Genomic DNA, 22,385 nt, shown 5'->3' with positions numbered 1-22,385 from the left:
CCACAGTTACCTGTGGGATGGGGGAGAGCTTTGTCCATCTCCTGCTGCTACAAGGAAGACATGATGTGTATTGCAAAAAAGCTCCAAGCCTATGGTATCTCAGTGACTCCACATCAGGGCTCTCTGTTCTTAATGTCTGAATGTGGTCCCTGCTCTGGCATTATTATCCACAATTGCACCGATGAAACACAGCCAGGCACCAGCAAAAGGCAGCTCACCTAGACACACAACAGTGAAGGCAGCCAGGAGGTGTCTAATAAGGGATTAATGTAAGGTTATAAAACAAGCAGGAAATCGTGTCCCACTTCCATGCTATCCCCTTTTCCCAAACTAATAACCTTATCAGCCTGCTCTCACTCTGCTTCTGATCCAAGAGTCACACTGGCAGATATTGTGTCTTGTTGATTCTCTGATCCACTTTTACCTGGTTCTTGACTGAGGCATTTACAGAATAAACAAAGTCTGTTCCTTGCTGAGGGATTTTTTTTCCAGTGTAAGAATAGCTTGGCACCATATGCAGTGAGCTCCAGGGGAGGGGGCGGAAATTGGGACACAGAGACATAAGCAAATCAGACAACATGATTGGATCCATTTCTTCAGAGAATGGCACATGCTGCCTCCTCCTCCTCTACATTACATGGAGCAAGGAAGCGATTATCAGCTTATCCTGTGGCTTCTTCATTAAAGGAGCAGCACTTGGGCTCTGCTAAATTACTATCCACAGCACGCCTCCTTCTCCTAAGATGAAGCCCCTTCACTAATCAACCTCAGCTAATGATCTGCAGAAAGAGGTGTATACCTGCCTGTTGTCTCATCAGATGGGGCTCCTGGGTTTTAGCTTGCATTGTTATTATTTTATGCAGTGCAGTTGTAACTGTGTTAGTTCCAGGATATTAGAGGGCCAAGGTGGGTGAGGTGATATCTTTTATTGGACCAACTTCTGCTGGTGAGAGAGACAAGTTCTCAAGCTACACAGAGCTCTTTGTCAGGCCTGGGAAATAAAGAAGAGCTCTTTGAGGCTCGAAAGCTTGTCTCTCTCACCAACAGAAGTTGGTTCAATAAACAATATTACTTCACCCACCTTGCCTCTTTGTTATTGTTTATTTGCCATCATCCTTTCCTTGAATAATAATGTCATAAGCACCATCCTCATCATTAATACTCTGACACCTACGTTAACTGACCCAACCTTGCCCAAAGCAATGACCCTGACTTGTCCTCAAGCATTTTATAGTGTGATAATTAAGATAATTAAGAATACTGATTCTTCACTTGCTTAGACCACTGTAAATCAGGAGTAGTTCCAATCAGCTGAGTTGCTCAACTGTAAATGAGTGAGAACCAGGCCCCAACTCTCTAATGAGACCAGAAACTGCTCAGAACTGATTTTAGATACAATAGCTTGAAGGCCAGCTAGACAGCTTTGCTCTTCAGGGCCCATAAAGCACACACACTGGACACACCCATGGTGAAAACCTTGCCTAACCAATCCCAGTCTCCACCTCATGGGCTCTGCATTCCCATCCCAGTCTCTTTGCATGGCCAGCCCCGGTCTCCCATCCAGGCTACCCATCCAAGTCCCAGTCTTTCCTCAACCTTGGCTCCCCGTGCCAGTTTCCTTGTCCAGCTAGTCCCAGTCTCCCCCTGGGCTCCTTATCCAATCTCAATCTCCCCACTTCCCCCTCCCTCTCCAGGCACCTTGTCCCATTCTCCCCAACTCATGTTCCTCATGCAATCTCAGTCATCACCCATCTTTGTCCCAGTCTTCCCCCTCCCCCATACCCCCGCCAGGCTCCTTGTCCAGTCTCTGTCTCACCATCCCCACTCGCTCCAGTTCCTATTCTTGCCCCAGTAATTAAACCTGGACTCTGAACTAGCCCCTCATCTCATGGGTTGACCCCTCAACATGAGTTAAGGAGTACTGGCAGATCAGTGAAGAAGAAACCTGCGGTATTTCCACTTGTTCTTTAGCTAAGCAAAAAAATCCAGTGTCCCAGGCAGACAAGGCAGCACTTTCACCAACACTAAATCTCAACTCCTCAGAAAGGATGGCGGTGTTGCAGCATAGTGAAGTATACCAGTGAGTTGTAGCGAGGGCCCCGCCTGGTGGTTAGCAAGTGAGGCAGATGACATTAATGGTGCACAGCCAGGGTGAAAGTAAGTTGAGTGACTTACCGGTATGCTGGGGCCAACTCTGGCCCCTGGAAGGGGCAGGGTGGAGGGGGTCAGAGCCCACCATGTAAGGTAAGTGCCCCTGTCATAAATATAAAGGGAAGGGTAAATCCCTTTGAAATCCCTCCTGGCCAGGGGAAAGCTCCTCTCACCTGTAAAGGGTTAAGAAGCTAAAGGTAACCTCGCTGGCACCTGACCAAAATGACCAATGAGGAGACAAGATACTTTCAAAAGCTGGGAGGAGGGAGAGAAACAAAGGGTCTGTGTCTGTCTGTATGCTGGGTCTTTGCCGGGGATAGACCAGGAATGGAGTCTTAGAACTTTTAGTAAGTAATCTAGCTAGGTATGTGTTAGATTATGATTTCTTTAAATGGCTGAGAAAAGAATTGTGCTGAATAGAATAACTATTTCTGTCTGTGTATCTTTTTTGTAACTTAAGGTTTTGCCTAGAGGGGTTCTCTATGTTTTTGAATCTAATTACCCTGTAAGATATCTACCATCCTGATTTTACAGGGGGATTTCTTTATTTCTATTTACTTCTATTTTTTATTAAAAGTCTTCTTGTAAAAAACTGAATGCTTTTTCATTGTTCTCAGATCCAAAGGTTTGGGTCTGTGGTCACCTATGCAAATTGGTGAGGCTTTTTATCCAACATTTCCCAGGAAAGGGGGGGTGCAAGTGTTGGGAGGATTGTTCATTGTTCTTAAGATCCAAGGGTCTGGGTCTGTAGTCACCTAGGCAAATTGGTGAGGCTTTTTACCAAACCTTGTCCAGGAAGTGGGGTGCAAGGTTTTGGGAAGTATTTTGGGGGGAAGGACGCGTCCAAACAGCTCTTCCCCAGTAACCAGTATTACTTTGGTGGTGGTAGCGGCCAGTCCAAGGACAACGGGGGGAATATTTTGTACCTTGGGGAAGTTTTGACCTAAGCTGGTAAAGATAAACTTAGGAGGTTTTTCATGCAGGTCCCCACATCTGTACCCTAGAGTTCAGAGTGGGGGAGGAACCTTGACAGCCCCCACCTCGCTGGGATAGCAGCAGCAGCCCGGGGCTCCAGGGGCTATTTAAAGGGCCCAGGGCTCCCCTCTTCTACTGCCCTGCCCCTTTAAATAGCTGCCGGAGCCCTGGGGAAGTGGGGTGGGGGTCCAGCAGCTATTTAAAGGACTGGGGCGGCAGAGGCAGTTGGAGCCCCCGCTACCCCAGGGCTCCAGGGGCTATTTAAAGGACCCGCGGCTCCCCTGCTTCTACCATCCCGGTTCTTTAAATAGCCCCAGAGCCCTGGAGTAGTGGCGGTGGGGCTCCAACGGCTATTTAAAGGGCTGGGGTGGTAGAAGCAGGGGAGCCCCAGGCTGTTTAAATAGCTGCCGGCGTCCTGCAGCTGCTACCCCAGGACTCCAGCAGCGGGGCTCTGGAGGCAATTTAAAGGGCCTGGGGCTCCAGCTACTGCTTGGAGCCCCAGGTCCTTTAAATTGCCCCCTGGGGAAGCCAGGCTGCCCCAGTACGGTGCACCGGCTCTTGCCAGTACACTGTACCAGGGCGTACTGGCTTAGTTTCACCTCTGTGCACAGCCAACATGGGATGGGACGAGATGGGCTGAATTACAGTGTGTGCATATACAGATACACATGGTGGTATGTGACTGGTTAGCTGTAATTGAATTTTGTATAATTTCTCATTGGCAAAATGTATTCAATAACTGCACTCATGAAATGTAAAGAGCTCAGTGACTGCAGGGCACCAAAGACATTTCCCAAAGTATTTGAATGGGAATTAGCGAGACAGTTCTCCGTAGGCACAAGTTCTTAGGGGCATTTTGTCAAAACACATTTCATTGCTGCTGCAGGACAACTGCTAATAGAGAATGTTCTTATTAATGTACTTATTATGCTTCATGCAGTACCATGTATTTATTATGGGCCCAATCCTGAATGTTGTGAGTGACTGTTTTCAGGGAATTAGAATGGAATAGAATAGAATGGAAACTATTATCATTTCACATTTACTACAGCTACTTGCAACCAGCACCCCAGTCTGTCTGTATAGAGCTTTTCAGGTGCAAGGATCCCAAAGTAGTTCACAAGTTACATATGCACATACAATCTTTGGACCATCCACACCACGTCTGTGGTGCAGCCGGCTCTATGGCAGCAGCCAGGTGGACAATGAGAGCACAGTCCACTGCACAACCATGTGAAGAGGGGAGATTTTGGACAAGGGCACTACAGCAGCCCCCTGAATTTATAAAAAATGCTCTGGGATGTTCATGTCCATGCAGAGCATATGTGAGCTCAGGTTTTAAGGATTTACCTGTTCACTGAATGAGGCAGGGGACCTGAGGAAAAAAAGTAATACATGACCATGTACTTAATGACTGTCATAATGCACATGGGGGTTGAACCAAGGTTGCACAGACAACCTTAATTCAGGCATTTCCTAACTTCAGAGTGCTTGACTTTGCAACCTCAATAGTGTACTTTCAATGTAACAGGTGTAGGGGGTTAATTTGATTATTATTATTATTGATGTTTGTTTTATTGTGACAAACCCTAAGAAGTGCTGAGCACCTTCCCAGAGCCTCTCAGCATTTACTCTGTTCTTAATCATTAATAATAAAGATGGAAGTTAGTTTGGTTTAATATAGCTAGGGGTCTATGCCTAAATAAACCATCATTTGCTTTAAGACAAATCTGACAGCTTGTGACTGGACAGAATATAAAGCATCTTCCCAGTTGTTTATGGGACCAGTCCTGCAAGGTGCTGTGCTCACTCACCTCCCATTGTCTTCAGACTCTGTTCTGTACCTTGTAGGAGGGTGCTCAGCACTTTGCAGGATGAGGTCCTTTGCAAATCAGTCAACCTGTCTCTTGCAAAGCTAAGATGCAGCAGGGCAGAAAGTATATCTCCGTTCACTGAGCAGCGTTTGGAAATATCTCAAAAAGAAAAGGAGGACTTGTGGCACCTTAGAGACTAACCAATTTATTTGAGCATAAGCTTTTGTGAGCTACAGCTCACTTCATCGGATGGTGAGCTGTAGCTCACGAAAGCTTATGTTCAAATAAATTGGTTAGTCTCTAAGGTGCCACAAGTACTCCTTTTCTTTTTGCGAATACAGACTAACACGGCTGTTACTCTGAAAACTGAAATCTAAATAGAGTTTTCATTTAACATTTTGAACAGACAAGAGGAATCTCCATAAACATGTTTGCCAAAGAGCCAATTAAACAGTGATGCATGAAAGGTGACAGACTGCCAGAGGTGATGAGAGCTGAAATCTTTGGCAGATTGGAAATATGACTCAGTTGAATCTATGAAATTGTCAATACAGCATAAATGTGCATGCCGGTCTGTAAAGTTATAACAGGAGTAATCAGAGGGGAGATCATTTTGTGCTGTATTTCTGTGCGTTTGCAGAACTGGACTCTGTTCTGTATCCACTATCTGTAATTAATGGCAAAATTCCCTTTAAACTTAATGAGAACAGGGTCAAGCTTTTATGTGCATTAATGAATGCTGCATTCGTAATGAGCTTTACATCCTGGAATCTTAAAGCAATTGGCAAACACTGGTGCCAATTGTTCTGATCAGGGTGTGAAAGATGTTGCCTTACCAGCTGATTTTCTCAGGTGATAAGCACCACAGCCATAGGTACGGGAACTAGAGGTACGGGGGATGCTTCAGTACCCCCTAGCTCTGCGCCCAGCCCCATAAGCAGGGGCCCAGCTCCTGGGTCCACGCCCGGGCTCTGCTCCTGGCTGTGCACACGGGGGCCCGGCTCCTGGCCCCACTCCTGGGGCTCCCCTGCCGCCAGCTCTGCACCTGGGGATCCCGACTGCCGGCCCTAGCCTCGGCCCCCTTACCCCGTCTAGGTCCCCTCCTCCCAGAGACACGGCCCTGCTCCCAGCCCCAGCTCGGGGAATGGTGGGCGGGGGAGAGGGGCTGGCTTTTCAGCTCCACTATTAAAAATGTTCCAGCACCACTGACCACAACTTCCACTGAGGTCAATGGGAACTGTAGGTGCTCAGGATCTTGGCCCCATCTAGTTCCCTCCTCACCTATGACCATGTGTTTAAGTGTTTGCAGGATCAGGGCCTTGAAGTTTTGCAGGGCTTTAGCACTGTTCAAGAACATAGATCTTGTCTACGCTGTTTAAGTGGGATCTACAAATGTATTCAAATCAATGGACGTTAGGAGCCTAAATACCTTTTCGGATTTGGGCCTTTCCTACAAATGTAATTGCAGGGACAATGGCAAACACAAGAGGTTTACACCCATGCTCTATACCAGGGTTTGCTCTAGTAGAGCTACATCAGTGTAGCGCCACCGGACGCTAAAATCCCAATGAAGACATGCCAGAAGCAAAGCCTGGTCTTTTCCTATTGACAATGAAAGACAGTGTCAGGCACTCCTCTGTTGTAAAAGGGTCTTGGCAACACAGTGACTTTTCCTATGTAAATATGACCACGGGCTTCTTAAAATATGCATCTTGTTCCCTTGAATGTGCTTTTGGATTCATGGATTGCTCTGAGCTTTGTGAGGCAGATTTGTGGCAGGCTCTTTGCAAGTTTCAGCCTCCACACCTTTAACTATGCGCAGAAAACAGCACTGCTTGGGTAGTATTCGGAAATATAGGCCTCTCAAGATGTATTTTGCCAAAACTTTTACACCAAAATCCTGTTCTGTATACTTACATACTTGATTATCCATGTTAAACAAGGCAAACAGTGGCTTATCTTCCATTGTGTTATACAAATGTCCCTTAGCAATTTGTAGCAATTATACTAAAGAGCCCTCTGGAAGCTGGCAGTAGATGTGCTTTCCTTCTGCTTGTGAAATTTAATTTCTCACTTGTCATCATGCATTGTTTTTGCTCATTCCCCAGCTGCCCCCCTTTGACACCTCAGCTCATCTGCCTGCCCCTAAGGGAATGGATCTTTGGTACCAGGCTAGCCCTGTGCTTGCTGCATCCCATGCTCTTAAGTGTTGGCTAATTGTGCCCTTGTTCGGGACAGTGGCTAATCAAGTGTTTGAGATGTGCCGTCTCCAGCAGGAACCAGAGGCTCTTCCCTGCTGGAGTTTAGGATGGGTAATGAGGGAGTGAGATAGGTTTCAAATTGAGTGGTTCCTTGTTTGTTGTTGGGAGGGAGGGGGAGAGAGAATTGGAGGCAGGTCACTGGACAGGGGATAAAACCTCCTGAGCCCTGAGCTGAGCAGAGCTTTACACCAGGGCCAGTGGGAAGGCAGTAGAAACAGCTCACAGACTGGCAGGAGGAGGAGGTGGCAGCCATACACCCTGGTGGGCTGATTGCAGGTGCAGAGGTACCCTGGTGGCTAATAGAATCGAGAGGGAGCCTGGTCTGAGCTGCTAGGGGGTGCCGTAAGCGACTGGGGAGTTCAGAGCATGTGGACTAACTGACAGGCTAGGGGGGTCTCCAGTCTGAGCCCTGTGAAGGAGGGGGGCAAAAGGCAGGAACGCCGAAAGTGTCTGTGCCATGGAGAGGGTGCCATTGTGTGTCCTGGTGCTGCTGCTGACTCCGGGGGGCACCTCTGGGCAGGATGGAGAGTACTGCCATGGCTGGGCGGACAGCTCACAGCTCGGGCACAGGGGCTTTCGGTGCCCGGAGCACTATGACAGCCCAGAGGCTACTCTGTGCTGCGGCAACTGCAACCTGCGCTACTGCTGCTCAACCAGAGAGGCCCGGCTGGACCAAGGCTTGTGTCCTAGTGACCATCACCAGACCAGTCCCAAGCCTCCACCAGGTAACAGGCTCCTTCTGCACCTGCAGGATATGGGGTGGACTTCATCAGAGACCTGGGTTCTGCTGTGCACTGTAGGGGGCTGGGGTGATTTTAGATCCATCACCCCAAAACTCTCCCTTTACAGTTCCACATCTTACCCAACCAGCCCATGCCTCCCTCTGCAGCTCCACATCTAATCCCCCCATTCACCACCTTCAAAGCTCCAGCTGCTCAACTCAAGCCTGCTCCCCCTTTAGAGCTCTAGACATCTTGACCCACAGTGGGACCCTGTTTGAAGGGGAGTGAGTAAAGAAGAGTATTTCTGGGCTCCCCTCCCCTATTGTTTTAAAATGGAAGTCTAGTTCCCTTGTAGAATGCAAAGTGGCCCATAGCTGGTATTGGCAGAAAACTGCCTCGGCATTAGGCTCTGCTAATTAAGGGCTGGTCCATTCATGGAGTTATTCCTGGTTAACTGCTCCTGACTAACTCTAAACTCTGTGTGCGGACACACTTATTCTGGAATGAGTGCCTTGTTTCTGTTCAGATTAACCCAAACTCCCTGGAATCATTCAGGAATAGCCATTGCACTTTAAATTCAGACCTTGCTTTAATCAGAAACACCTTCCAACTGCAGACAAGCCCTAAGGTACTGTCGGGGAAGGAGAAGGGAAATGGGTGATCTATCAGCAGAGCTGAGTGTGACATAACCAGGATGCCTTAGACTAAATTCTAGTGATGCAGGCCAGAGCCAATGGACGATGTGGGGTGGAAACCAGGCTTCAGCTGAGGTTCTTCTTATTTAGCATTTGGGGGCTTAATGTAAATGCGAAGGACTGATCAGGCACCATTGAGCCACAGCTCTAGGATTTATGTTCCAAGGTGAAGGAAGCATAATGTGGGCTGCTGTGACTGCTAATGTGCTGGGTGCTCAGAGGCCTCTGGTTCCTTACAAGTTTCCTAAAATGGTGAATTTTGAGTTTGTAAAAATTGGGATTGCAAGATCTAGAGCTGCTTAGCGACCATATCTAGACTCCTGTCCTGTAAAGGTAGATTCTACATGGCATTTATCACTAATTCTATAAAGTAAACAAGTTATGGGCTCAATTCTCTGGTCCTTTGCATCTTGTATTGTCGCTTGTACCTGAAAACAATAGGTGCGAAATGCTACCAGATCAGAATACTAGTCTCAAAAGCACTCTGCATAGGTGTAAATGACTATCATAATTTGGAAAGGTAATGGCGCCCACGTCTAACTGTCTACCTGGGCTTAGTCCAAGACTTCATTCTAGTTTCTCATTGGCAAGAGTCCATCTTGGTCTGCTATTCATTTGGAGAGTTAATGGGTAGGGTGCAAGACTTTGTGGTGATGCTTTAAAGGTTTAGTGAAACTGCTCGGTATGAGACATGATATAGCTAGGGAAACATCTGTAAATGATGACCTTAGTAAATACTAAATGACTGACTTATCTCTCTGTATTCTCCATTTCCAGTGCCCATGTACTTACCCTTCCTCCTTGTTGGGTCCATATTTGTGGCTTTTGTTGTCATTGGGGCCTTCATTGGTATTTGCTGCTGTAGATGCCTGAAATCCCAGGATGAAGAGCAGCAACATGGGCCTGCACCAGTCCAGAGTCGGCTGCTGGAAGCTGCTGCTCCTCCTTGGTTCTCCAGTTCCAGCTCCAGTTCAGCCACCAGATGCTCCTTGGGTAGTCTTCCTCAGACTAGTAACATCTGCCTGAGCATGGCTCCACCTTTTCCCATCATAGGTTCCTCTCAAGGAGCCCAGTTCTTGCCTCCTACATTAACCAATGGACCCCTTTTGCAGCCTGCATGTACTAATTACGGAATACCAGCTGATCATACTATCATAACAACTCCAGCATCTTTCCTTAATAGAGCAGTCTATGGACAAACTTCTTACTATAATTTTCCTGTAAGTGCCATGCATGGTGACCAAACAATGTACTCAGGCATTCATGTCTAAGATGACCTGTAACTGCAGAACTCCATATTGTAAAAATGTAAGGTGCTTTTTGGACAAAGTTAACAAACAGGAAGTAATACAAACTTCTGAAATCATTAGCATGTGTGAAATGAGAATCCGGTCTTGATATCTATTTGGGAAAAATAGGTCTTATTTTAATTGTTTAACCAGCTAATTTAGTACGTACTGTACTACCTTGGGGCTCAGGTTCAGTCTCCATGGTTCATTCATTTCTTGGCATGTTTTCTCATGGCAGGGCTAATCTTGGTGGGGGTTTTAACTGTGGACAGCTGCCCACTGGGAACTGGAGCAATATTGCCATATTCCTTCTTATAGGCAGTGAACAGCCAGCAGATCTTGGCACTCCTGGTCAATTACTAGCTTAGGTTGAATTTGAACCCAGCTACCTAAAGGTTTTTCTTGCCCATTACCAAATGCCTTAGCCATTCCGCAATCCTAATAAGACTAATTTTGCATTATATTTTAAATGGCTTGTAGAGTACTTTCTCTGCTTAAAAACTTGTGGTTTTAACTTAAAGGGACATTGTCAAATCATGTCTTTGCCTGAATTTTTATCTACATCTGACTGTTACAAAACAAGCTTATTCTAAGCAAAAGGGATCAGAGGGGATGATGGAAAGTCTTGTTTTTCTCTCTTACTGTGACTATACTATGCATTTATTAGCATCATGCATAGTCAGTTTCACTGTTGTTTGTGTGGGCCCATACTGACAGGGAACAAAATAACATTCAGAAAATGTGAATGACTGTAAAAGCAAAAGTTGGCAGAGGGACTAGGGGGCAGGTGGAGTATCTGAAACTACTTTTTACTTTTTTTTTCCCCCCCAAATTGCCTGGATGTCAAGTTGATGGTGACTCTAAGACTGAACATGCTGCTGACGAGGTGTCAGTTAAGTGCTGCTACAGGAGCAGCTTTTAGGCCAAAACTTTTTGTAAAACGTACTTTGTATCTGTGCAGATTATTGGAGAAAATAACTTTGCGATGGCGTATTTGTTGCTCCCTGTCTTGTAATGGTTTAGTGTAGCTCTCGCTATGCAACATCGACAAAAAGAGACCTGCAGACTGATTACAAGACATCATGAAAAGGCTTTTTTATAACTGGGTGGGGAAAAGGAGTGAAACGTGGCGAGAACCGCCACCTGTATAACACTACTTCCTTTTTCTTTAGCTTCTCGTAGAGAAGAAAATCCTATCTATTTTGACTTAAAACACTGTTTACACTCTCAACAAGGAATTATCTTCAGATGTGCATTGCCTAATTGCAGCCATCCTTCACAGCAGGAGTTAACAGCAGGATGCTAATGTGAAGAGGTTGACAAAATATGGTGATCCCGGCTGCTGGAGTGTCGAACACTTCCTTTGGTCAAAGAAACCAGAGAATAATTACACCAGAGGCACATTAAAATAACTCCACAGACATTGCCAGTAGGAGCAGGTGCCAAGGATTAAAGTTGTGTGTGTAAAAGAACAAGAACTTAATCTTCAGCTGATTGGTCAGGATCTTAAAATCTGCATAATAAAGAGGCTTTGATGACTTCCCTGGGGAGCAGATGGGGCTAAATAATCCATTCGGTAAACATAAAATCCATCAGAATATTTGTATTCTTATTGTATTGATGTGGAGGCATCTCACATCTAATGCTATTGTGTAATGTGTCCCATCATGTAGATGCTAAAAAGGGCGCACATTTCTTAGTATCCTGGCTTGTAGTAGGGGAAGCAATGCACCCTGGTAAAATAATAGGCTCAATTTTCTGCTCATTTGCACTGGTGTAAATCAAGAGTATTTCCATTAAAATTAATGGATTTACAGTAGTGTAAGAGAAGGGGAAATTGGCCCCAATATATCAAAGTTTGCTGTCAGGGATGTAACTTCGGGCCAATCTGTGTGCTGCACAGGGAAAGAAGTAATACATATTTACGTGACATGAAGCATTTTGAATTTATTCAAAATTAGTTATCTGATTTTTTTTTTAAGTGAGGATGAAGACGGGAGACCACCAATGTAAAGTACCAACCAAAGCTTAACTGTGCTGAGGGAGACTGAGCCTAGTTTGTCATGTCACTCAATGCCCTGTCACTGAAAGTAATTGAGGACCTATTTATACTATGGATTGGATTTCACAGCACCCAGAGCTGGTGTGATAAGAATGGTAACAGGTAGCTGTGCATTTGCTTTAACTAAATGCCTATTTTTAGAGGAACTGTTGTCTAAGGTCCCACATTTTGGTGAATTTCATGTCCTTTTTCTTAATAAAAAGATCAGATAAGGACTAACACACCCATGAGGACAGAACCTAAATCCAGTTATTTATGGAGTATTTCTGCCCTGTTCCTTCCTGTTTAGAGATACAAAGGTATGTTGCAATGAAAATGGATGTTACAGCTCTAGTTTTAGGGCCCAGATCCCTTTTGTGAAGTGTTAACAGAATGCATAGCTTACAGGGGTGTTAAACAGCACCTTATTGGCAGCAAGCATTACTACCAGTCACTGCAAGGGAGCACAGATTGTATTTACCTTTCTAATTTGATCAAGTGTGTACATGCCAGACATTTGTTTTAAGCTGGTGATATTATATACCCTGCCTCCTTCGATTATAACTTAATTTTAGTCAATTAGTATTGCTAACCCTCAAACATTTAAAAATATGAGTCAGTCCCATCACAAGATTGATTTAAAGATCATGAGACTTTAAAAAAAATAAAGTGGGTTCTCTATTTGCCTGCCGACTCTTGAGCTTTCAGGGTACGGGTGGTTCATGTTTTCAAGATTTAGTTCAAAAAGCACGAGGGCTAGACATTTTTTCTTTTTACTGAAAGCCGAGATTCCACTGTGATCACTTGACTCCAGAAACTGAGGCTTTAAGAAAAACAATGAATATTGGAAGATGTACAACACAGGTGTATGTTCTCAATTATAATATTGCCCTGAAACAACAAACCTTGTTTCTGAAGGCAGTTCCCAATAGCAAATGATCTCTCTAAGAAGAGAGGGACAAGAGTCTTGGATGGTTTGATTTCTGTTCCTAGCTCTGCCACAAACTTGGTCAAGTTTTTCATTTGCAAAGTGAGGATAGTCCCTCCTTCAAAGGTCTGGGATGAGGCTTCATGCACTAATATTCATGAAGTGCTTTGCCATCATTGGGATGATGCTGGGAGTGCAACCTACAGTAGAAGTTATTAAAAAAATTAAGTAAACGTCTTATTTTTTCACTATCAACTTTAAAATGTTGCTGCTGTATTTTCCCCCACAAGTTTGCTTCTGCAGTTTCATAACTTTCACATATTTCCAGGACATCCTTTGTGTTAACAAGTTTGAGGTCAGTCTGGAAATGAGAACAAAAGAGACTAAAAATGAAAGACCCTTTGAAGACACTGGAAACTAACGGAAATCAAAGTTCGCCACACTTTCAGCGACACAGAAAAGGTTTAACAGCAGTTTTTTGGTCTTTGGAGGCTGGAAAAAAATCAAAGCATGCAGGGAAGCCAAGAAAGCAAAAACAAATGCTGATCCAAGTGTGGACATGCAAAAGTGATTTAAATTGTACGTCAACACTATTTAGGTTGACTTAATGTTGTAGCATGGACTTGCCCTTAGTATTTGTTATGTATAAATCACTTTGCAAACATTACCTAATTAATCCTCATTTAGGATTACCAAGGCAGCAGGTAAGTGTCACTGTCAGTTTCACAGATAGGGAAACTGAGGCACAGAGCATCAAAGTGATTTACCCAAGAATACACAAATAATCACTGTTGGAGCTGGGATTAGAAGTCAGGAGTGTCTGACTCCTGACTACAATGCTTCCTCCATAATGATGCGGTATCATTATTTCTACATTATGGAGCCTATGTTGATGCAGAATGAAGTTTTCTGTCAGCGCAGGAATACTGCCTCTCTGAATAATGTCAGCTACATTGATAGCAGCGCTCTTCCATTGACGTAGCGGCATCTACCCTGGGGATTTTGGCATAGCTACGTTAGTCATAGTTGTGGTTGTCTCACTGCCCTGACCAATGCAGGGATACCAATATAACTTTTTAAGGTTAGACCAAGTCTTATAGACATCTAATGCGACTCCAGTGTTCAGTGTCATTTACTAGTACCGAGCAGAAAATGCTAGGAAGAGGAAAGACGATAACCAAATAGGAAGGAAAAAATAGATAACAAGCAGAAAATAAAATGCTTTGTACGTTCTTGAAAAGGCCCCATGAATAGTAATCAGCCGGACACATATTTGTTGGTCAGCATAGTTAGTGCAACACAGCAGAGGCAAATGCTTGGTTTGAACAAATTGATCGCTTCTAATAGTTCTATTTAAAAAATTACACCCCAGGAGAGAGAACAAGGGAAGCAAATGTCATTTCTTTTTCTCTGAAGACTGAGGAGATGCAGTGGTGCTGGAATTAGGGGTGCTGGAGGTGCTGCCATAACAATATATATATGGTTTCCATCATCTGCACCCCCACTATAAAAATTGTTCCAGCACCCTGAGGAGATGTATTTTCCAAGAGCCAAGGCGGGCAGGATAATATCTTTTATTGGATTAGCTTCTGTTGGTGAAAGAGACAAGCTTTTGAGGTACCCTGAGAGCTCTTCGGGTCCGGGAAAGGGACTCAGAGTGTAAGTCTACACTGCAATAAAAAACCCGTGGCAACGAGTCACAGAGCCCAGGTCAGCTGACTCAAGTGCATGGTGCTTGGGATGTGGGGCTATAAAATTGCAGTATAGATATTCTGGTCTGCGCTACACTACAATCCAGTATCTGTATAACGACGTCGCTCATGGGGTGTGAAAAATCCATACCCTTGAGCGACGTAGTTATACCAACCTAACCCCGCCGTGTATACAGCGCTGTCGGTGGGAGAGCTTCTCCTGTCGACATAACTACTGCATCCTGGGGAGGTGGATTAACTACACAGCCGGTAAAGCTCTCTCCCATCGGCGTAGGGTGTCTTCATTAAAGCACTACAGCGGCACAGCTTGGGGCAGGTGCACCAATGCAGCATTTTAAGTGTAGACTTGCCCTTGGCCTGGAGCCCAGGCTTTGAAACTCCTCAGGGTCCAGGCAGAGCCTGAATGGCTACACTACAGTTTTATAGCCCCACAGCCTGTGAGCCCAAGTCAGCTGACCTAGCCCAGCTGCAGCCGCCCCTGTGGACTTTTATTGCAGTGTAAACATACCCAATGTGTGGAACAGACTGTTTAGCATGAGTAGTTAACACATATGTTAAGGGACCATTCAAGGTGAAGTGCCCATTAACACCTCTGCAGTGATGGGGGCGGGGGACAAAAGAACCTGCTTCAATATAGAAAATAAAACCTCCCTTACCGCACACCCCTAGTTGTCATCTATCACGCCACACCGGAACCTATATGGGGTATCATTAAACAATTGCAACCCATACTTGAAAGAAATCTTTCCCGGACCCCCTCTTCTGGCCTTCAAACAACATCCTAAACTCACCAAGCTCATCATCTGAAGCAAACTCCCCACAGATCAGGACCCACCAACTCAAAGCAGCACCAGGCCCTGCCATAACAACAGATGCAAAACTTGCAGACATAGCTCCATTGCTACAATGATCAGCACCCCCCACAACACACCTTTCATGATCCATGAGTCATACACATGCCAATCACGACATGTGGTGTGCTACGTGCTCCAATAACAACTATGTGGGTGAAACCAGACAATCACTACGCTCTCGAATGAAGTCGCACAGAAAAATTATAAAAGACAAAAACACCGTATCGCTCTTGGGTGAACACTTTTCACAAAAGATCACTCCATATCTGACCTTTCAGACCTCATCCTCAAAGGAAACCTGCACATCACCTTCAAAAGACGAGCCTGAGCTTAAATTCATAACTTTGCTAGACACTAAAAGAAATGGTCTTAATAAAGACACTGGATGGCTTTATTACAACATTCTATAACCCACTAGTCCCTCCACCCACCCCTACTTTGGCCTATGACTGCAAGAGTGTTAACCAGCCACTTCACCTTAAATTGTCCCATAGACTACATGTTAACTATTTATGCTAAACAATCTGTAATTAGCTGTGACTCTACTGAAGAAAAGCTTTCTGGAGCTCAGAAGCTTGCCTCTTTCACTAACAGGAGTTGGTCCAATAAAAGATAGTACCTCACTCACCTTGTCTCGCTAATACCCTGGGATCAACACTGATACCACAACATTTTCCTATAGACAATTTACTTTTAAAAATCCTCTACCAAGCAGCCTTGTAAACTGTGGCATGGTTCTGTGACCCAATTAGCATTTGCATTAAAAATGGATCAAATCATGAGGCTTGGAGAAAGAAACATAAGTGTCTTTTGTGGAGATTCCACCCCTTACTAATTTTGGAAGTCTTGCTGTTCGGCTTAGCATATCCTTAGAAAGCTGGGATATCTAATTGTCTATTTGCCACCTATCGCACCAAAGTGCTTTCTATTGTTTGACTAATGATAACTCCACCCCTTCCCCCAAATTCTAGTTTAGAATCAATTTAGGGTATGTCTACACTTACATTTTATCGCGCTTTAACTTGCTGGCTCAGGGGTGTGAAAAATCACCCCCCTGAGCGCAGCAAGTCTGAGCGCTTTAAAGGGCTAGTATGGACAGGCTCCGAGCACTGGGAGCAGCGCTCCTAGTGCTCAGAGCTAATCCCCTTGTGGAGGTGGATTACCAGGAGCGCTAGGAGATCTCTCTCCCAGCGCTCGTGCACGAACACTCTCGCACTTCAAAGCCCTTTGAAGTTTCCAGTGTAGACATACTTACACTATTTCCACCTTAATCTTCACTGATTACATGGGTGGCTTTTCTTGTTGGATTCTTTCTAAACACAAGAATTGAACTGAGCTAATAAAGAATAGAGCCTTATCTTCCAAACCCTTATACCAGTGGGTCTTAGGGTAGAACCCCTACATTTAAGTATAGGCCTTGTCTACACACACAATTGCACTGCTTTAGTTAAACCAACTTAGTTAAACTGGTGCAACCCCCTCTGTGGACATTTATTTCAGTTGAAGAGGCTTATTTTGATTTATCTAAACTGACAGAAGATAAAGAACAATAAGCCTGGGTTAAACCAAAATAAGAGTGTCCACTTGCTTGTCTACACTTGAATGCTACACTTCAGTGTAGACACTACCTATGCTAAGAGGATGGGGTTTGACAATCAGCACAGAGTAATCCACCTCTCTGAGGCCTCACTCAGTGGTGTGGATTTTTTACTCCCCTGAGCGATGTAGCTGGGTTGACCTAACTTTTTAGCGTAGACCAAGCCTCAGCTTTTTGCACCAGTTTCACTAAATTGGTATAAAAATAAACCATTATCTTAAACCAGTGCAATTATGTGTGGGGCCAAGTAAATCCATAGCGTATAACTAACTCGTTCCTTTTGTGTATTCGATCATGGTATAGAAACAATGCAGGGCACTAACCAATCAATTCTTTATTAATAAAACCTATAATAATATTAATGTTCACTTTCGTTCCTATAATCCAAAGGTTTCACAATGCTTCCAAACCCCACAACCCCCTTGTGTGGGAGGTAAGTATTATCAACATTTTGCAGCTGGAGAAACTGAGTCCCAGAGAGGTTAAGTAACTCTCCCAAGACCACACAGGATGTCAGTGGCAGAACTGGGGAGAGAAACCAGGAGTCCTGGCTCCATATTCTAAACATTAGAGAGCACCCTCCTTATTGGTATAAACAGTATAATAAATTCCACTTGCTATAAACAGCTATTGGTATCTGCCTAGTATTAAGTTGTTTGCGTTTTACTTTTTTTTTAATTTTTTTTTGACAGCTTCACTTTTATTCATCATTACTTCAATTCTTTACATGTCACACAGTAAAGCGGCAGAGCTGAATGCTGCTGATGCCATATCTGTCTTTTCATGTTGACATTCAGTGTTTCAAAGGGGTACCATCTGCACCAATTTGTCTTAATCAAGTCGGTTCAAACATCAGCTGAAATGAGACATCTCCCTTATTTTCCTGGGAAAGCTTCCTTGATTCACTTTTCATCAGCGCCTGGTTTTCTGGCAAAGGGTCAAAGGCCGTCAGAGTGGGAAAGCTCATTAGCACTGCAGACTTTTATCCACTCTGAACCAAGCGGTAACAATACATAGCCCACAGACAACATGGCACCTGGCACAGGTGCCGGCTTTTCCCTTTGCCCGGGGGTGCTCAACCCTTGCTCAGTCCCAGGCTCCACCCCCACTCCACTCCTTCTCCCAAACCCCCACCCCACCTTTTCCCCTCCCAGTTCCGTCCCCTCCCCCGAGAGTACCCCATCCCCACTCCTTCCCCCTCCCTCCCAGCACCTCCTGCCCGCTGCGGAACAGCTAATTGTAGCAGGCAGGAGGCCCTGGGAGGGAGGGGAGAGCTGCTGCCTGTGGGTGCTAAGCACCCATTAATTTTTTTCCAGGTGTGCTCCAGCCCTGGAACACCCACGGAGTTGACACCCATGGCACCTGGTTCCTAAGGCCCTTTCTGAAATACAGCAGACCTGGTTACAATATAGTTAAAAGCTGTAGTGTAAATCAGACTTAGCCACATCTTTTTAATGCTGTTTAGAGTCATAGAATGTCAGGGTTGGAAGGGACCTCAGGAGGTCATCTAGTCCAAGGTCCCATCTACACCACAACTTTTAACTGTGTTGCAACCGGGTCACCTAACTTGGTTATAGTAGTATGACAGATGGCTCCTAAACAAGGACTATTTTACACTAGAAAAGGTTTGCCAGCATAACTGTGCAGATGCAGCTTATACTGGCAAAAGAGTGTAGCTTGCACTGGTTCCCAGAGCAAAATAAAATATACCAGCAAATGGACTTTTATGCTGGTATAATTGCATGAAGGCTAGGGTGTGTGACAGCATCGGAACGTCATACAACCCCCCCCCCCCCGACATACTCCTAACCAACGTTACTATACCAGCAAAAGTGTCTACTGTAGACCTGGTGCACGTGGGAGTGCCATAGGTTAACACCGCTCATGAACAGGGCAAATGTCAGGTTGTATCAGGTTCTCACACTACCCTTCTGCTGAAGGTCATCATCTAACCATGCCTCTGTAACTGGGTTAGGCAGTGTTCTTGCCTCCTACGTGTCTGTGCAGAAGTACATCCCAAAGGATTTGCCCCATGTGAAAAATACCCCCAGCCCTCTGACCTCAAAGCACTATGGGATAGCTGCCCAGTTTTCACCAGAATACACTGATGCAAACACAGGCATGGCCAGGAACCCTGCTGCTGTGGGTAGGTGCTGGATTCTGCTGGCTGTGGCCAAGCATCAGAGAACGGTTACAATGGACACGGCTCTATCTGTAGTACAAATAGGGCTGGACAGAGACTGCAAGCTGAGCTAATGGAGTGAGTTTCCATGAAAATAAATGGGACTCCATAGGCTGAAGACTGACGCCGATGTTCTGATATGGGATTTGTTGGGATGGACGGATAAGGATCAGAACACAGGTGGAAGGCTCTCTCACTATCATTTCAATTGCTGATTATTTCGGTGCACAGACACCACACCCATCTCTTCCTCCAGAACTGTTCAGGTCTCCACTGCCTGAATAGAAATGTCTCAGCCTGAAGCAGCTGTACACAGAGATAATGATGCTGCATTTTACTAAGCCAGGTTTTTATTTTGTCAGATGCCATCAAAATGTTGGTATTTAAAGTATTTGAAAGGAATGGATTTATCTGCCACTCAAATGCTAAAGCCCAGAAATGCAGGGGTCCATGTTTATTATTATTTCTATTGCTGTAAGCTCTAGGAGGCCCAGTCATGGACCGAAACCTGTTTATGCTAGGTTCTGTACAAACCCAGAACAAAACAATGGTCTGTGCCCCAAGGAGCTTATGTTCTCTTTGCCTGTATGGATCTGACAGTGCACTTAATCCAAGAGGTTTTCTCTCAGGCCACCTGATAGATTAACAATGTTTGAGGGCATGAGCTAAACTCCATCTGATGTGGCTGATAATTCCAGTTCCTTTGTACTTCATCTTTAGGTATCTGGGGAACACTGTTGGTGAGATAGCACCAGGATCCAATATTCATCTCATGGACATGCCACTATAGCTGGAGATAATTGTTTCAGCCTAGAGAGGGGTCTTCTGACCCAAATGCATCCCAAGTTTTGAAGAAGTTTGGATCCAGATCTGAACTTCACAAATAGCCCTTGGATTGTGTGCTGTCATGTAACTGTCACACCTGGGGCTCTCTACACGGCACTGTGCCAGGTTGGACATTCACTTGGCAGCCCCTCACAGCCAGAGTTCACTCCGTGGTGCCCGCTACCCATTTCTCTCCTCTGCAGGGCCCCTGAATAACTCACCATCCACAGGCAATTAAAACATTCCCCTCCTGGGGTCCTATTTATTCAGTCCTTACATCCAGGTGCCAACCCCAGTTCAGTTGCTCTCTCCCTTTAGGCAGGGAATCTCCAGCCCCTCTTCCCATTTCAGCGTCTCTCAGGCCCTACCTGGCTGGAGCTCAGCCGTATGCCTTCCAGGCCCCCAACCCCTTCTCCCACTTAGGGTCTCTAGTAGGAACTGGGCCCAGTACTCCCAGGCTTTACCTGGACAAAACTCAACACGCTCCCTGCTTCATTGCAACCTCCTGCAGCTCTTTATAGGGGAAGCGGTCTGCTCTGTCCCTGGCGTGGCTCATTCTGAATCACAGTTGGCAAGCCCCAGTCTTTCAGCTATGACCACCCTGTTACATTCCCCTTTAACCTCAAAACTCTGCTGTTTGCAGACATGCCAGCAGCTGTTTTGTAATCTGTTCAATACAGACTGTCACACAAGAGACTGGGACACTACTTGCTCTGTAATGGAGACTTTACTTTTGTTCTTTCATGTTTTGCTGGTCTCAATCTATCATGCAAGCCATTCAGAGTGAAACTATATGGTTGCTACTTGTATATGGGGAAAAAACAGCTCCTCTCTCTACAATTGGCTACCTCCCTTCCCCCAGTAAAAAACATCTCTGATGTTCAAGCCCATCTCCAACTTGCAATGGACATATGCCATGCTCATCTTTTAAGCTTTTCTTTCCATCCCCTCATCTCCTTAATATAAACAACGCCTTCTAATCAGGATTCCAAGCAGGCTATTACATAAAGAGCCTGCATGATGAGCTTCCATTTGAAGAGCCTAAGATTCTTTGCATATGCTGCTGCCCTAACCATTGAGAAAATTAATCCAAAATCTTTGCAGTGCCCACTTCTGTGATCCTATCACACTTGGGGCTCAGAGATAAATTAAGATAAAGGAAAGGCAGATTTAGAAACAAATTCATGTTGTTTTTGTCAAAATCTCTTTGCCTCACAGACCTAGAATGAACCTGCTGGATGGGGTGTTTTTTGGTGGGGTTTTGTGCCTCTTTAAAAAAATGCGTAGATAAAAGTAAAGACATTTCTCCTAAGGTTTCATGGATAATTTTTAATTAACTGCATTAAAGAAGATTTTCTTAATTTCCCTGGGTTGTTCGCTCACATTTTCTGGCTATCAGATTAATCTTTCACCTGAAGATATAATTTTCATGTCTGCTACACAAGTGCAACACTGAAAAGAAAGAGAGAGAGAGAGAGCTGAGAGAGCAATGCATGGAAGAATATGCATCAGAGCTCCAGAGCATTAGAATAATGACAGCAGAATTGCAAAGACTTTTTTTTTTTTCCTTTTTTTAGCTGTAGAATGTTTTGTGTCTATCAATCAAGGTAGCTGACCCGTTCTGTGGTACAGAGTGTAGTAAGAGGAGTTGAATGTACTTAGGGCTTATATGATACTTTATTGCCAGGTTCTCTCCTCTGCCCGAGCACCATTCACAGCTCCCAGATTGCGAATTACATCCCTGGCCCTGAAACCACTTCGAGCTGCTACTTTTTGTGCCACTGACATAAGAACATTAATGGCTCCTGTGCCAGTTGAGGAGCTCTGCCTAGCCCCCTCCTTACTCGTCACTCAGCTCCTATGCCCTGGGGCAGACATTAATTATTCCTCACAAAATTCCTGTTAAGCACAGCACAGAGGTCACCATTAAAAAAATCAACATGTGCAAACAGATCATGCTTATTTCCTTCACTACACACAGAGGAAACTGTTGTAACTGGTGGCAAATGCTGATCTGTTTATGATGACCACTGTTAATATCTGTACCCCTGTTTAATGGATGGGGAAAGTCAGGCAGAGAGATCAAGGACCAAATTTTCAGACATGGCTACTGATATTTGGGGGTCTCCATTTTCGGATGCCCAACTTGAAATGCCTGGGGTCTGATTATCAGAGATGCTGAGCACTCACAACTCCAGCTGAAGTGAATGGGAGCTGTTGGTGTCCAGTGCCTCTGAAAGTCAGGTGCTAGGTGTTTCAGATTGGACACCCAAAAATAGAGACACCGAAAATCAGAAGCCACTTATGAAAATTGGGTCTTAAGTGAGTTGCCAGGTAGA

At 44.9% G+C, this 22,385-nt stretch overlaps 1 protein-coding gene across 1 annotated transcript in view; it reads left to right on the top strand.

Annotated features, from left to right (window-relative positions):
- Positions 1-7,658: 7,658 nt before the first annotated feature.
- LOC140916824 (protein shisa-1-like) overlaps positions 7,659-22,385 on the top strand; it is a 38,664-nt gene continuing 23,937 nt past the window's right edge. Inside the window, exons 1-2 of the mRNA XM_073358712.1 lie at positions 7,659-7,926; positions 9,396-9,838. Coding sequence (XP_073214813.1) covers positions 7,659-7,926; positions 9,396-9,838 — 711 coding nt within the window. The remainder of the gene's footprint in view (positions 7,927-9,395; positions 9,839-22,385) is intronic.

This window comes from Lepidochelys kempii, chromosome 9 (genome assembly GCF_965140265.1).
Source record: "Lepidochelys kempii isolate rLepKem1 chromosome 9, rLepKem1.hap2, whole genome shotgun sequence".
NCBI lineage: Eukaryota > Metazoa > Chordata > Testudines > Cheloniidae > Lepidochelys > Lepidochelys kempii.
Note: the sequence above shows the minus strand (reverse complement) of the source record. Positions and strands in the feature narration are given on the sequence as shown.